This window comes from Crocodylus siamensis, chromosome 8, assembly GCF_052110815.1.
Source record: "Crocodylus siamensis isolate JL-2025a chromosome 8, ASM5211081v1, whole genome shotgun sequence".
In the NCBI taxonomy this organism is placed as follows: domain Eukaryota; kingdom Metazoa; phylum Chordata; order Crocodylia; family Crocodylidae; genus Crocodylus; species Crocodylus siamensis.
In genome coordinates, this window is record NC_143402.1 from 63503662 (window position 1) to 63516476 (window position 12815).

Here is a 12815-nt window from a genome sequence, read left to right on the forward strand (position 1 = left end):
TTAACTTCTTTAAACAAACCTTAGTGAAAAGAAGAGCTGTTCATCTAACAAAACTCCATCTTTTCAGAGGATCTCATTCATCAGTACATTTGAGTTAGTGTATGAGAGCAGATAAAAGAGAGGAAAGGTGAAGGAGTGAAAGGTCAGGTTTCCAGACCACTTTCTTATCTGTTATTAGATGGGAAGTGAAATTAATCAGTCCAAGGGTTGCTCTTGGATCCTTTTTATCACTACCTATATGGAGAGTTTTCATCTTGGTTTAATATTTAGCTCTGAGCTCCTATACTTTTTTGCGCACCAGGCCAAAATGTCATTTCTGGGGCTGGTATCCTTTTTTTCTAGGTTTAAACTGATCTAGGTCAGCTTAACTCTAGAGGAGTTAAGCTGACCTAGATCAATAGTGCCTTTTAAAAATTACTAGCAAATGAACACTTCATTCCTAGCATTAGAGAGGTTTCTAGTGTCTAATGTCTAAAATCAGATATGGGAGAATGGCAAATGGCAAGACCTATCATGCCTTTGATTTGCCTTCTGCAGAGGCCAGCATAGAATAAAGTAACTTAATGGTCTCTCTTTTCCTAGGTAGCCTATGGCTCCTTTGATTATACGTCATTACTTTACCTCTCTGACTACGCTGAAGACTTTGGTGGTGGACGCTTTGTATTCATGGATGTAGGTTCCAACAAGACCGTAGAACCGCGATCAGGTAAGCCTCCCACTTTACTTCTACTGCACAGTTCTGAATAGGTCATCTTCTGTCATCAGTAAACCTGTGGTACCGAACTGGGTTAACTTAATGCAGCTGTTTTCAACCCTTTTAGATTCAGGGCATGCCTCTATAACTGCAGCTCCACAGTTAAGAACCACTGACGTAGTGCAACTGAGGAAAGAATTCAGCATAGCGTGTTGCAAGTAGGTAATTGATAAGATGGTCTTGAGACATGATTGGGAATAGTCAAATGAATAGTTAGTAAGAAGGGCAGGCCTGCAGGATTCATCATATTTGCGGGCAGCGTTCCCTCTAAGCTGTGTGGTGTACGTGGCCATGCAGGTGCGCTCATGCTGTGCATGCCATGCAGATTAGAGGGAAAGCTGTTTATGGGTACAGTTCAGTTGCATAGAAAGAAATAGTGAAACAGGCCAGAAATGGCCACTGTTCGAGTTATACTAAGATTAGCCGGGCATATGAAGTAACTTGAAAAGTCACAGTGTTCCTTAAATAGAACTTGTAAACTTCCAGGTTATGACTGAGAATGCGAATGAAAATGCATTTTCCAAATACTAGTTTCCAGTCTTTTATTTCCTACACTAACTGGGGCTGAAGCTGCTATGGAGGCAAGTATCTCTGTCAGGAAGAGGATGCTGTCTGAATGCTCCACCCTCATTATCTGTTTTCAGATAATAGATGGGTTTGGATTATGCTTCCTGGTTTTGGCTGTGAATATTGCCATGCTGGGTCTTTGGGGTGAAGTGAAGCCTGGCTGATATAATGTGCTGCTACCCATATTTTGAAAGATAATTGCTGCAGGGAATCTGTTTTCTTAGTGATGGGAGAAGCAGAAGGACCAGCTTTTTGTAAGTTTCCCCTAGTAGGTTTTTTTTTTTTAAGTGTACAGGGCACTGAGTGAACACACTGAAAGCCCAGGAAAAATAGTCTGGGCCAGAATAAACTGAGCCTTATCATCTGAGCTACAGCATGAAGAACAAGCAGGTTTGTTTGGGGAGGAAAGGGGAGGAGAGTGTTGAGGAAGGGTCTTCTCTACAATTTGATGCTAGTCTGTTCAGACATGCCCCAGTTTAAAGGCTTTCCGACAATGGAAAATACCCTTTTAATTCTTTTTAACACTTGTATGTAAAGGAAAGACTATCAATGACAGACAAAACATTGCGGTAGCATGAGTTCTGATTAATCTTGAGATGAGATAAAGGCCTGCTTGTGTCATCCTTGGAATTCCTGATTGTTTGCAGTTTCATCATTATGGCACATTATTAATTTTCTAGTGGTTGTGGATGCCTTACTTTCAGGGAGCCCAATAAGACACTTCCTTAAAGGAGCTTGATGTTTAGCAAATATTCCATGCTCATGGTCTGTAAATCTGACTGCTTCAGTGCTTCTTAGGTTGGGCACCCAAGGCAGTCACTAGAGAATTTAGGCTGTAATAGGTAATTGCAAAAACCAAGAATTAGTTGGGGTGACACCAGACAGGCCTTTCTAATAAGTAGCATGCAGCAGGTGTCTGTAGACCATTCCCGGTTAGTGGGATCAGGTAAGAGGAGTTCAACAGCTATGTGCTCTGAGCCCAGAGCAGTAACTGCAGAGCCTGCTCTGCACGGACTCTTTTGACATCTATATCTCAGTGTACACACTTATGTTAAAAATACACTTGCTGCTTTTCCCAGAAAAGATATGGGATGTGTATTGGGCTGTTTGCTTCTTTCTTGAGAATGAAGCCCAGTGGAAAGGAAGGAAAACCAAAGGAGGCAGTGTTAAATGCTGCTGGAATTCCCAGAGCCCCTCACTTCTGGCTGGGTGCACTGACCTGGACTCAACTGTCACTGAAAGTTGGTGGTTAGCCACTAGGTAGTTAAGCTCAGTTGTGATGAGGACTGTCTTTTTGCTCTGGGACACACAGCAGTGCTAGCACGTAGGGTGTTGTTACACAAGAATCAGTTGCAATATGTTGCTCAAGTAATCCTGTGAAAAAAGAAGCGGTTGGAGGTAAAACACAGTATAAAGGGCAACTTTTCCCCAGCCCTTTTCATATGGAGGGTTAAGATTCTGAAATATGGGTGTGCTGATTAAACATAGCTTGCACAAGTACTTTTTTACTAAGAAGAAATAACTCTAGGGTGTTTTTTTTTCTATCTCTCGAGGAAGTTCTTACAGCTGTCACCTTTCAGAATTTTTCAATTTTTCTCTTCCGTGCATCTTTTATACTTGTTCTCTGACCCCTGCTGTTCTTCTTCTCCCTCCCTACAACTTTTATATGAATTCTCTATAAATAACTGCTTAGTTCTCATATAGGTTGAATATATATATTTAGAAATTCTTCTCCAATGATTCTGAGTCTTTGCCAAACAATTCAGTTTTGCTGTAGCTCTAAAACTATTCCGATTATTAAGAAAAACACATGTTTTTATTGTTGCAATTTTTGCATTGCAAGAAAATGAATATCACATGCTGAAATAAATGCTTGGGTTTTTCCATAGGCAGTCATTTGCTCAGGTGTGAAAGATTAAGGATAAAAGGGAAAGAGAAATCACTTGTTATAGATGCAGTTGAACAGAAATGTGGTCATTTGAAGGGAGGTAACCAATTAATAATAGAACACTTTGGGACTCCCTTCTGGTGGAAATTTGACAAGGGCGAATTTCATTATTGTCTCTGAAGTGTCTTTCACAGCATTTAGGTGGAGCATAAATCTTGAGGGAAGCTGTATACAAGTAAGCAAAGGCAAACTACTGTGTTAAGCTGAGATTGGATATTAATTATTAAACCATTTATCTCTTTAAAAGTCTAATTTTTTAATTGTACAACAAGCGTATACATGCTCCCTAGTGTCAGAAATTAAATAGGATAGGAGGAGAAGAGAACACAACTGATCATTTTAAGGATGAGCCTGATTTCATAGCACAGCCTGCAATGCTAACTAGCTTGATTCTTGGAATCAGAGAAAAATATGGCTGGAAGGGGCCTCAGGAGGTCAATTAATTCAACCCTCTGTTCAAAGCAAGATCATTCATAGTTTAGAACAGAACTGGCAACTTACAGCTTGCAGGCTGGCCTGCCAAGCCATTTTTGTTGGGCCCAGGAAGCTGGGACATTGGCGGCAGTTGGGAGGCAAGAGGAATCAGCAGCTGGATTGCAAGCAGCATCTTGCCTTCAGACAGAGCTCTGTTAGTTTGTCCCGCTGTTCCTAAAAGCTTGCCAACCCCTGGTTTAAGACGCTGCAAACAAGTGTTTGTCTAAGCTGCATTTAACAATTTTCAGTGATGGAAATTCCACAGCCTTTCTAGGTAATCTCTTCCACTGCTTAGCTACCTTTTCAGTTCTTCCTAATATCTAATCTAAATCTCCTTGTTTGTAATTTAAGACATTTCCTTCTTGTCGTGTCCTTCCATGGACACAGATCAGTTGATTGCCGTCTTCTTTATAACAAGCATTTCTGTAGTTTAAGACGGTTAAACTCCACCCCTTCATTCTTCTCCTAGAGTAAATAATCTCAGTTCTTCCAATCTTTCCTCATGTTTTGTGTTTTGTATACCTCTAATCACTTATTGTTCTCCACTGTATTTTCTTTCCAATTTGCCCATGTCTTATTGAACTGCATGGCCTGAATCTGGACACACTACTTCAGGTGAGGCCTTGCCAGAGGGAATCAAGTAATAATCTCCCTTAACTTGCATATAGCACTATTGATGATACATGCCTTTGTGCTACTAACTTTTTAAAAATGATACTGTACTGGTACCTTTCTGCTTGTCGCTGTAACCCCCAGGTCCATGTCTTTAGCATTGCAGTCTTGTCAGTCATTCCTCATTTTGTATTTGTGCATTTAATTTGTTCCATCTTAAGGGTAAAACTTTGCACTTGTCCATATTGAATTCCATACCATCTCTTTCAGACCATTTTCCCAATTTACCAAGCTTATTTTGAATCTGAATCCTGTTTTCTGAAGTGTCTACTACCCCACCAACTTGATGTTCTCTGTACATTTACTAAGTGTGCACCCGCTTCCATCCTGCAACTCATTAAGGAAGATACTGAACAGTACTGGGACCACGGCTTAAGCTTGGCCAACCCCCTTGATGTCCCCCAATTTAACACTGAGCTATTGATGACAGTCCTTTGAACACAAGTGTCCAGTTAGTTATGTACTCACTGTAGTAGTTTCATCTCCAGAACATTTTTCTTAATACTAACTTACTTAAATCCATGTCGCTTCTTATCATTTAGTAATCGTCTAGGTTCTTAAAAACAATTGTTTGATGATTTGTGTCAGTAGCATTCCAGGTACCAAAGTTAGACTGACTGGTCAGCAGTTTCATGGGCGTGTCTCCCCCTCCCAGCTGTATTTCTTTTAAGATACTGTATTTTCTCTTTTCAGGCTTCTGGGAACTCCCTGAATTCTCAATGGATCATCAGTTACTTTAGGCAACTTCACAAACATTTCTTATTTTATTTAGAGTCATCCTATAGCCCTTTTTTGTTTTGCTTCATAGAGATATTCATCTAAATAAAAGGGAATTTAAAATCCTTTCTTAATATAGAGGCCCTTGAGATGAATATGTTGTAAGGTATAAAACACACCATTATATAATTGAAACAATTGCATGACAAATTTATTGTTGGCAAGTTGCCAGCAAAACTTAGCTTCCATATGGAAAGTATCTGTTTTCAGGTAATCCAGGATACAGTAGAAATGTGTGCATCTGTGTATCTCAGCTTAATCTGGGACGCATTTCTGCTGCAAATAATGATTTATCCTGTATTAATGAGGAAATTCCCAGAGAGGATAGGATGCCATTCGGGACTAAAAATATTTTGTGTGATAAAGAAGAATTGAAAGATTATGGCTGATATCTTTGCTCGACATGCTTTTTGTTCTGCCTGCTTCTGAAATAGACACCTTGGAGTTGATTTTCACAAGTGTTCTAGCTCTTTGCTCCATGTGCTCCCACTCTGACACCAACTCAGTCAATTTTAGTCTTTATAAACATTGCAGCTCGCATTTCACTGCAATTTAGCCAGTTCTGCATGATCTAGAGTTCTTGTTGCTTATTTTCCTGTGTCTTGTGGCACCATATCACTGTGCCTGGTTTCCTTTTCCTTAGACTTCATTTGGCTGTCCAGTGACTTATCCTAATATGTTTATGAAAATATTTCAAGAAAAGATCTTAGATATGTATTATTAGGTGGTGAGAGATTATTTTTTTTTTTTTTACTGTAAAAAAAGCAAATTGAAGACATTCACTTCTAAAGTCTACAGAAACACAACATTATGATGGAGAGTTTACACACAGTTCAAGAACTTCCAAATTTAAATTCCTATAGCAATGGCCGCATTAAAGTTATACTTAAACCATATGTTTAGTAATCCACTGTATTGTATGATATAGTCATACCATGGTTAATGATGCTGAAGAAAGCCACTTTTTTTTTTATAAGCATTTAATTTGCCAGGGGTATAATTGCTTTAATCTTTTTTCCTTTTACATTGAAGTTGGAAGATGCCTTGTAGTTTGGACTGCAAGGGGATTAAATTAGTTTAGTTGCAATGGAACTGGGTCAGAACAAACTTATAGTAAGTCAGCAGCAAGTAAAAATAAAGAATAATAAGAGATCAAGAAGTAGTCGCAGTCCTAATGAGAACAGAAATGCATGGTGGTGTTAGCTGCTACAGTAATACCCAGTTGGCAAGCACTGGAGTATATAAGACTTGGTGATAGAGATGGCATTAGTCACTTCTGATCAGTGTTTCACTACAGTAACTGCACAGGAGGCTGGCGAGATGATTAATGTTGAAATAGTAGAAAAAAGGTGCAAGAATTTGTAACATCATGAGAGATTCATATTTAAGCAGATTTATACAAGAGCTGTTAATTCCACTGTAGAGCGCTGAGGATTTTTTTCTCTTGTTTTACTTTAAAAACATTTTTTTTAAAGAAGTTCTTCCAAATGTTAGTGATACTCGGTGCTAGATTAGTATAGTCTATTTGATCTATTTTAAATCAAATGGTTATTATTAGTAGTAGTGGTATAGTCTATTTGATCTACTAATGATCCATTTTTAATTAGACCCAAATACTAATAAGTACAGACAATAAAAATTCCTGAGGCTGACTAGATTCAGTCTTTGCAGGTTAGTTTAAACTGTGTAGATTTGACCAATAAGCAAGTGAACAGACATTCTCTTGATTCCAGAAACTCAGCCACATACCTCCTGTGGCTCGGGCCAGAAGCCGGGGGATGCTAGAGCATGTATCCCTGTTTGGCTGGAGCAGACAGATAGGGCTAAAGCTAGCCTGCCAGCCGGCGGGGGGGGGGGGGGTGGTGCAGGGGCTTTTGCAGGGGAGCATCTTGGGATGCTGCGGGCCTGTGAGTCCACTTGAATCTGAAGGAGCTCTTGGACAGAAGTTCAGTAAACCAAAATCAGTTAAGTCTGATACTACAGCCATCCAAGTTTATTGGGTTTTGGCAACTTTGAAAGCAGTTCATGCGCACTGAACTTCATTTGTGTTTACAGATTTGAACTGGTTTCTGATCACTTGTGCCAGATTGTGTAACTTCTATCCCAAGCTATAATGCAGTTTAACACTTGAGAGCCTCAAGTGAGAGCAGCAAATTGGCATGCTGCCTATTTGAATCACTTCACACATGTGGTAGTCAAGTTGCAAACTCTCATTATTCTTGTTGTTAACTGTCAGTCAACAGCAGTGAACTTGCTAAAGGGAACATCGAAGGAAAATTGTCTCTTGGGGGTTAAATGGTTAATATTTTATAGTTTAGTATAATCAGGCATATAATATAGTTTCATGGAGATGTGCGTTTATTAACTAGTGGAGGTACAGCCTACAAGACCACAATGTTTCTTCATCATCTGAGGGAGAAGGCGTAACAGATAGGAAGGCAGAGGAGAGCAAGAAAATTATAGCAGTCTCTTAAATGAGGCCAATTTAATTGCAGGGAGGAGGCATAGATGAAATTTCTGCCTATAAAAGGAAGAAAGATGTCTTCATATACACCTACGTTCTTAGCTTTGATAAAGTAATGGAGCAGATCCCTTTAGGTTTTTAAAGTGACCTTTGGCACTCCTACAGTCCTTGATACAAACTATATTGTCAGTAATTAAAGTTTAACATGCATATCATTCTGTTTAATCAGGTTCTTGTTTCAGAGGATTTTTCTTGATGGGGATAATTTATTTATTTTCATTACCAGAAGACTTTATTTACACTGCTTATTAGCTGATAATTCATTAAAATAAGAGCTCCTAGTTTAAGATTATCAGTGTTCATAGTAATTTTATTTACACGAGATTCTGGATTGCATCAACATCGATTACAGTTAGGGTCATTCTATTACTTTCTTGTGGTATTTAAGGTGGGAGACTCAAAATCATCCAGAATTAACCCAAGTGAAAGCTCAACAACTAATTAAAATACTTTTGTTGCCTTTAATTAGTTTATAAGATGGTTACAATACAAAAAAGATTTTTACTGTGAAGATCACCTAAAAATTTATTAAAGGCCTGAGTAACATGACATAACTAGGTACTCCTAGTTTTCGAATAATCTATCATCAGATGGGGGTGGTAGGATTGTGTTTAGGATTTTGAACATTATTCTCAATCTGTCTTTCAGTTACAATGAAGTGACTTTCTTCTCATTTATACAACTTAGTGTTTACTTTCTTCTTAATCATTTTTGGAGTCAGTATACCACTTTCCTTCTGGATTCAACATTTTTTCATGGTTTTCTCCTTCTCCCTGTTGATTTTTCTCTTTAAATAAACAATAGCAGGTGAAATTTGGTCCTACTCAAAATAATTCTTAGAAATAAGCATTTATACATCTGGAATGGAAATCCTAACTATTAAGTCCCTAATAATGGGATAGGCTGTTAGAAAACTTGACAAGTCTTTATCCTGAAAAAAAAATCACAATCAACTTTTTATCAAAATTCCAATGCAAACAAGTTTTTTAAAATATTCCCTTGCAACATTTAAATCACAATCTTACTTTTCAAGTTTTGGATTAATGCTTCATGACATGAAAAGGAAACAGACTAGAAACTACTGAACTAAAATGAAGTTTGTCAGTCTATTAGTCAGACTTTATAATGCAGAGGAAAAATGAACAGCACATGTAGTAAAAGTTAATTTCGATTTTAAAAATTCTTTTAGTTTGTCATCTCTGGGGATGCTAATAATATCTGCATGTTAGAAGGTTTAAGGTTTCATACATTAATTTGAACAGGGCAGTTTTCTTTTAGCAGGATGCTGTCAAAGTATCTTTGCCATTGCTAGGTGGAGGGATTTACAAAAGTAGTTGTCCACTAGTGCTGTTCTTTGAATTGAGTGGCTGAGGGAGAAACATCTGTGAGGCATGGGACATGATAAGGGGAGGTAGGAGTTGTGTGTAAGGTACTTGTCATTGGGGCATGCAAATGGGCAGCTTCCTGCCTTATTAACATTGAATATATATTAACATCAAGGCGAGGTAGGTGCGTGGTTTGCGCAAAGACAAGTGGGCAGGCCAACATTTAGACCGGCCCCAGGATGCCCACTTGTTACACCCCCATACACAACTGCGCCCCCTCACAATCCCCCCCCACCACACATACATAGCCCCCCCACCATATACATACATACACCCCCCCACCATACAATGTGCAAGACTAAGAATTTATTTTTGAGTTATTATGTAATCCCCTCTATATATAGTACGCAAACACAAGTCATGTCAAAAATATTTTTTGTAATAAAAAATGTTATAGTAGGTGTTTGACGTTTAGTGTGTGATTTGTTTTGTTTTTTTCTGGTTCTAAGATGGCAGCGCCTGTCCCAAAAGGAATATTTTTTGGGTAGGGGGGCAAGGGAGCAAGGGGTGAGACTTCTGGTGGCAAAGTTCAGGGGTAGGGCTGGGACTTCCAGTCCTAAGATGGTAACCAGGGAGTGGGGCAACTATCAAGGGGCAGGGCTATCTATACAGCCCTTGACAGTTCACCAAAACTCGTTAAATGGCCCTCCACCTGAAATAATTTCCTGTCCCCGTGTTAGAGTGCAATATGCCATATTCATGTCAGAGGAATAGTTTTAGGAAGTTGTTAGCTTGAAGTGGCTCTTGAACAAGAATTGAATAAGAATCACTGTGGGATCCATAGTTGTGCTGCTTTTTAAGTAAGAGGAGCACATTTATGGGGTGGCCTGGAGTACTCTGCATTGCTGCTGTCAATACTGTTTTACTGTCTGGATAATGGAATATCCCTTTAGAACTGGTTCTCAGATACCATCCATGAGCAGCAAGTTTCTTTTCTACTCCCAAAAGCTGACATTTTTTCCATCTTCATACTTTCTCCCCCAACCTTATAACAGGATTTGTGGGTGGTGTTTAGTTGTGGGTGTGCTATGTGGCTGTACAGAATGCTGTTACTGGGCTGGCCTTAAAGGTTTTCTGCAGAACTAAAAAGCTGAAAAAGATGCACCCTACCCGACATTGATCTTTTGGCTTTTTATATGTTCCTCTATTTCTCTCTGACTTTGAAACTCTGCAAAAGCATTTGAATTTGGTTTTGCACAGGTACAGCTGTTTTATAAAATACTTGTTTGACATAATTAAATCTACATGGACCAAAGCAAAAATCAGAAAGAGGGTTGAATGGGAAATGAACCTCAGCCTGTTACTTGATGAAAACCAAATTAAATTACAGATAGGATCAGTCAAAATACAGCAAGTGGACAGTAAAAGGAAGGGGGGTACACAGCAGCTGAAACACAGTAAAGTGTGTCCTGGAGGAGGACTGAGAGAGACCCAGCTGAAGAGGGAGGACTGGGGAGCAGTCAGGGGAGAGGAAGTGGAGTGAAGAGGGTTGGCTGAGCCCAGTAGGGTGGTGGTGGGGGGACATGATGGTGGGGGGAGGGACAGTGCAATTTTCATTTCTAGGTCACTCGTTAGACGGTCACACTTCTTTTCAGAATTAAAATATGAAGTAGGAACTGCTGATACTTTGAGTAGCCAACTGTGATGGTAGAAAAAAGACAGGCAGAGTTTCTGCTGAATCTAGATGAAATTATGTTCTTTTAGTAATAAATGGACAGCTTAATTGCTTCCTTTCTTAAAAACTGTAATTTGAAAGTTTTAAACCCAGGTGCTTATGCATTGAAAGTAGAAACACGTATGTTTGAAAGTAATAATAATAATTTAAAGAATTACAGCCCAGCTGTGAAAGCGTTCACTAGGTTAATTATTGATTTTACTAATAAATATCAAGTAATTTCTCAGTCTATTAAATGAATTTGCAGCAAAAGTTTTAACTAATTGTTATTCTGCATCTATGGTAATTTTATTGCTCCCTAGCCACCATCCATATGTATTCTGTAGTTCCTCAGATTTTTCAACTATATGCGAATGCAAATAGCTAGAGAATTTTTTGCTACAATTGTTTCAGTGCTGACATCAACAAAGTGCATCTGGTCTTGAAGAATTGTCTGCTTTTGAGTTCTCTCTTTCAAATTACTGTAGCCAGTCCTTCCATTGTGTTCCGCTCTTGTTGGCAAGACCAGGTTTCCAAACCCCTCAAGTCCAAGGAGGCCTTGTTGAATTAAGATCCTGTTGGGTATCAGTCTGCGTGTCCCTGACAAATCAGGATAATCCAGCCTGCTGCACCAAGCAGTTTAAACCAGTAATGCCAGGTGTGTAATAGTTTGAGTCCCATTCTTTTCCCCCCCCGTGTTGATTGCTATATTTATATTATGGTTCAAAACATGTTACTTGGCACAGTCTAATATGTCTCTCCATTAAGAAATTAATCTGTTTCACATTCTTCATAGCGGTGGGGGCCAGCCTTTTTAGCAGACCTGCCACAAGCTGCGTCCTGCACCGTCCCCAAGTGCACTCCAGTCCCTTTTCCCCAACTGGCCTGCTATTCTCCTATCTGCTCCTTGCCTGATCTGCTGCTCTGCTTTGTGCTCCCTGTCCTATCTGCCACTGTGTTGCCTATTCCTCCCCAGTCTGCCTCATGGCACACACAGCTTGCCTCAGCAACTTTTGGCACACGTGCTCCAGATTGGCCACTGCTGCTTTATAGTATTGTGTGTGCGTGTGCTTTTAAATAGTGCGACTCTCACGTCTATGAAATGAAAGGGTAAAATGAAGAAATGAAACCTTGGATGTTGCTAGCTATAGTGGAAACTAGCACCTAAAGCAGAGAACAGAGCCCACTCTTGCCTCAGCTGTTCCTAATGCACCCACCACCTCCACTCCCAGAAATAGAGGTGCGCAGGACAGTTTTACCTGTTCCTCATGCCTCTGTTTCTGGGAGATGCCATGTAGAGTTGGACTGGGAAAGATGGCAGCAAGAGCAAGGTCTCCTGCCTACTTCAGGCATATCGGAGAACCCCAGATGGAGACAGGAGAGCATGCAGGTCAGCCCTCCCTGCTCTGATGCTGCACTGGTTGTGCTGGGCACTTTTACCTTGATAGCACCTACACCCAATTGAGAACTACTGAGCAAAGCTGTGGCAGCACAAGGGTGGTTCTCAACCAGGGTGTCCCCACATTTTTCTGTTTAACAAAAAGTTTCTTTTTTCTGCTTTCAGTAATTTCTAGTGAGAACCAGTAAGATATCAGCAGGTTTGTGTGCAACAGAGGGAAATCTGGGTCAATGAAATATCACTGAAAGGCAGGGGTTTGTGACAGTTTGGTTAACTTCCTTCAGGAGCTTTCAAACAGTGTGGAAAGAAAATGGGTTCTGGCACACCTGTATGTCACATGCAGTTTGGTAGTTTGCTAACTGAGTCTGGCTGACCTTTCTCAGAGAGCTTGCCTATACTACAGACTTCTAACGCTGTAAATCAGTGGTGCTCAACCTTTTTGGCTGGCAGGCCAAATGGGCAGTATGCAAGCCAGATCCCAGATCTGGAGCCTGGGGCAGTTGTGGTGGGATGTCATCCAGCTGCATGGAGTGGGAGGGGTAGCCCAGCCCCATGGGGAGAGGGAGGAGGCGTGATACAGCCCCAGCCCAGTGCCATGCCACAGGGAAGGGGGCTTGACCCAGCCCTGCGGGGGAGAGGGGATGTGGCCCGGCCCCAACTC

At 40.2% G+C, this 12815-nt stretch overlaps 1 protein-coding gene across 5 annotated transcripts in view; it reads left to right on the forward strand.

Moving 5' to 3' along the window:
- The window catches only part of OGFOD3 (2-oxoglutarate and iron dependent oxygenase domain containing 3), a 103469-nt gene that overhangs the window by 75896 nt on the left and 14758 nt on the right, over nucleotides 1-12815 (forward strand). For 3 of the 5 annotated variants that reach the window (XM_090060958.1, XM_090060954.1, XM_090060957.1), the window contains 2 exons: nucleotides 583-706; nucleotides 822-912. The exons of 1 other annotated variant lie outside the window; for it this stretch is intronic. In XM_090060958.1, the coding sequence (XP_089917084.1) occupies nucleotides 583-706; nucleotides 822-912 (215 nt within the window). The remainder of the gene's footprint in view (nucleotides 1-582; nucleotides 707-821; nucleotides 913-12815) is intronic. One more of the 5 variants, XM_090060955.1, reaches the window with a different exon arrangement.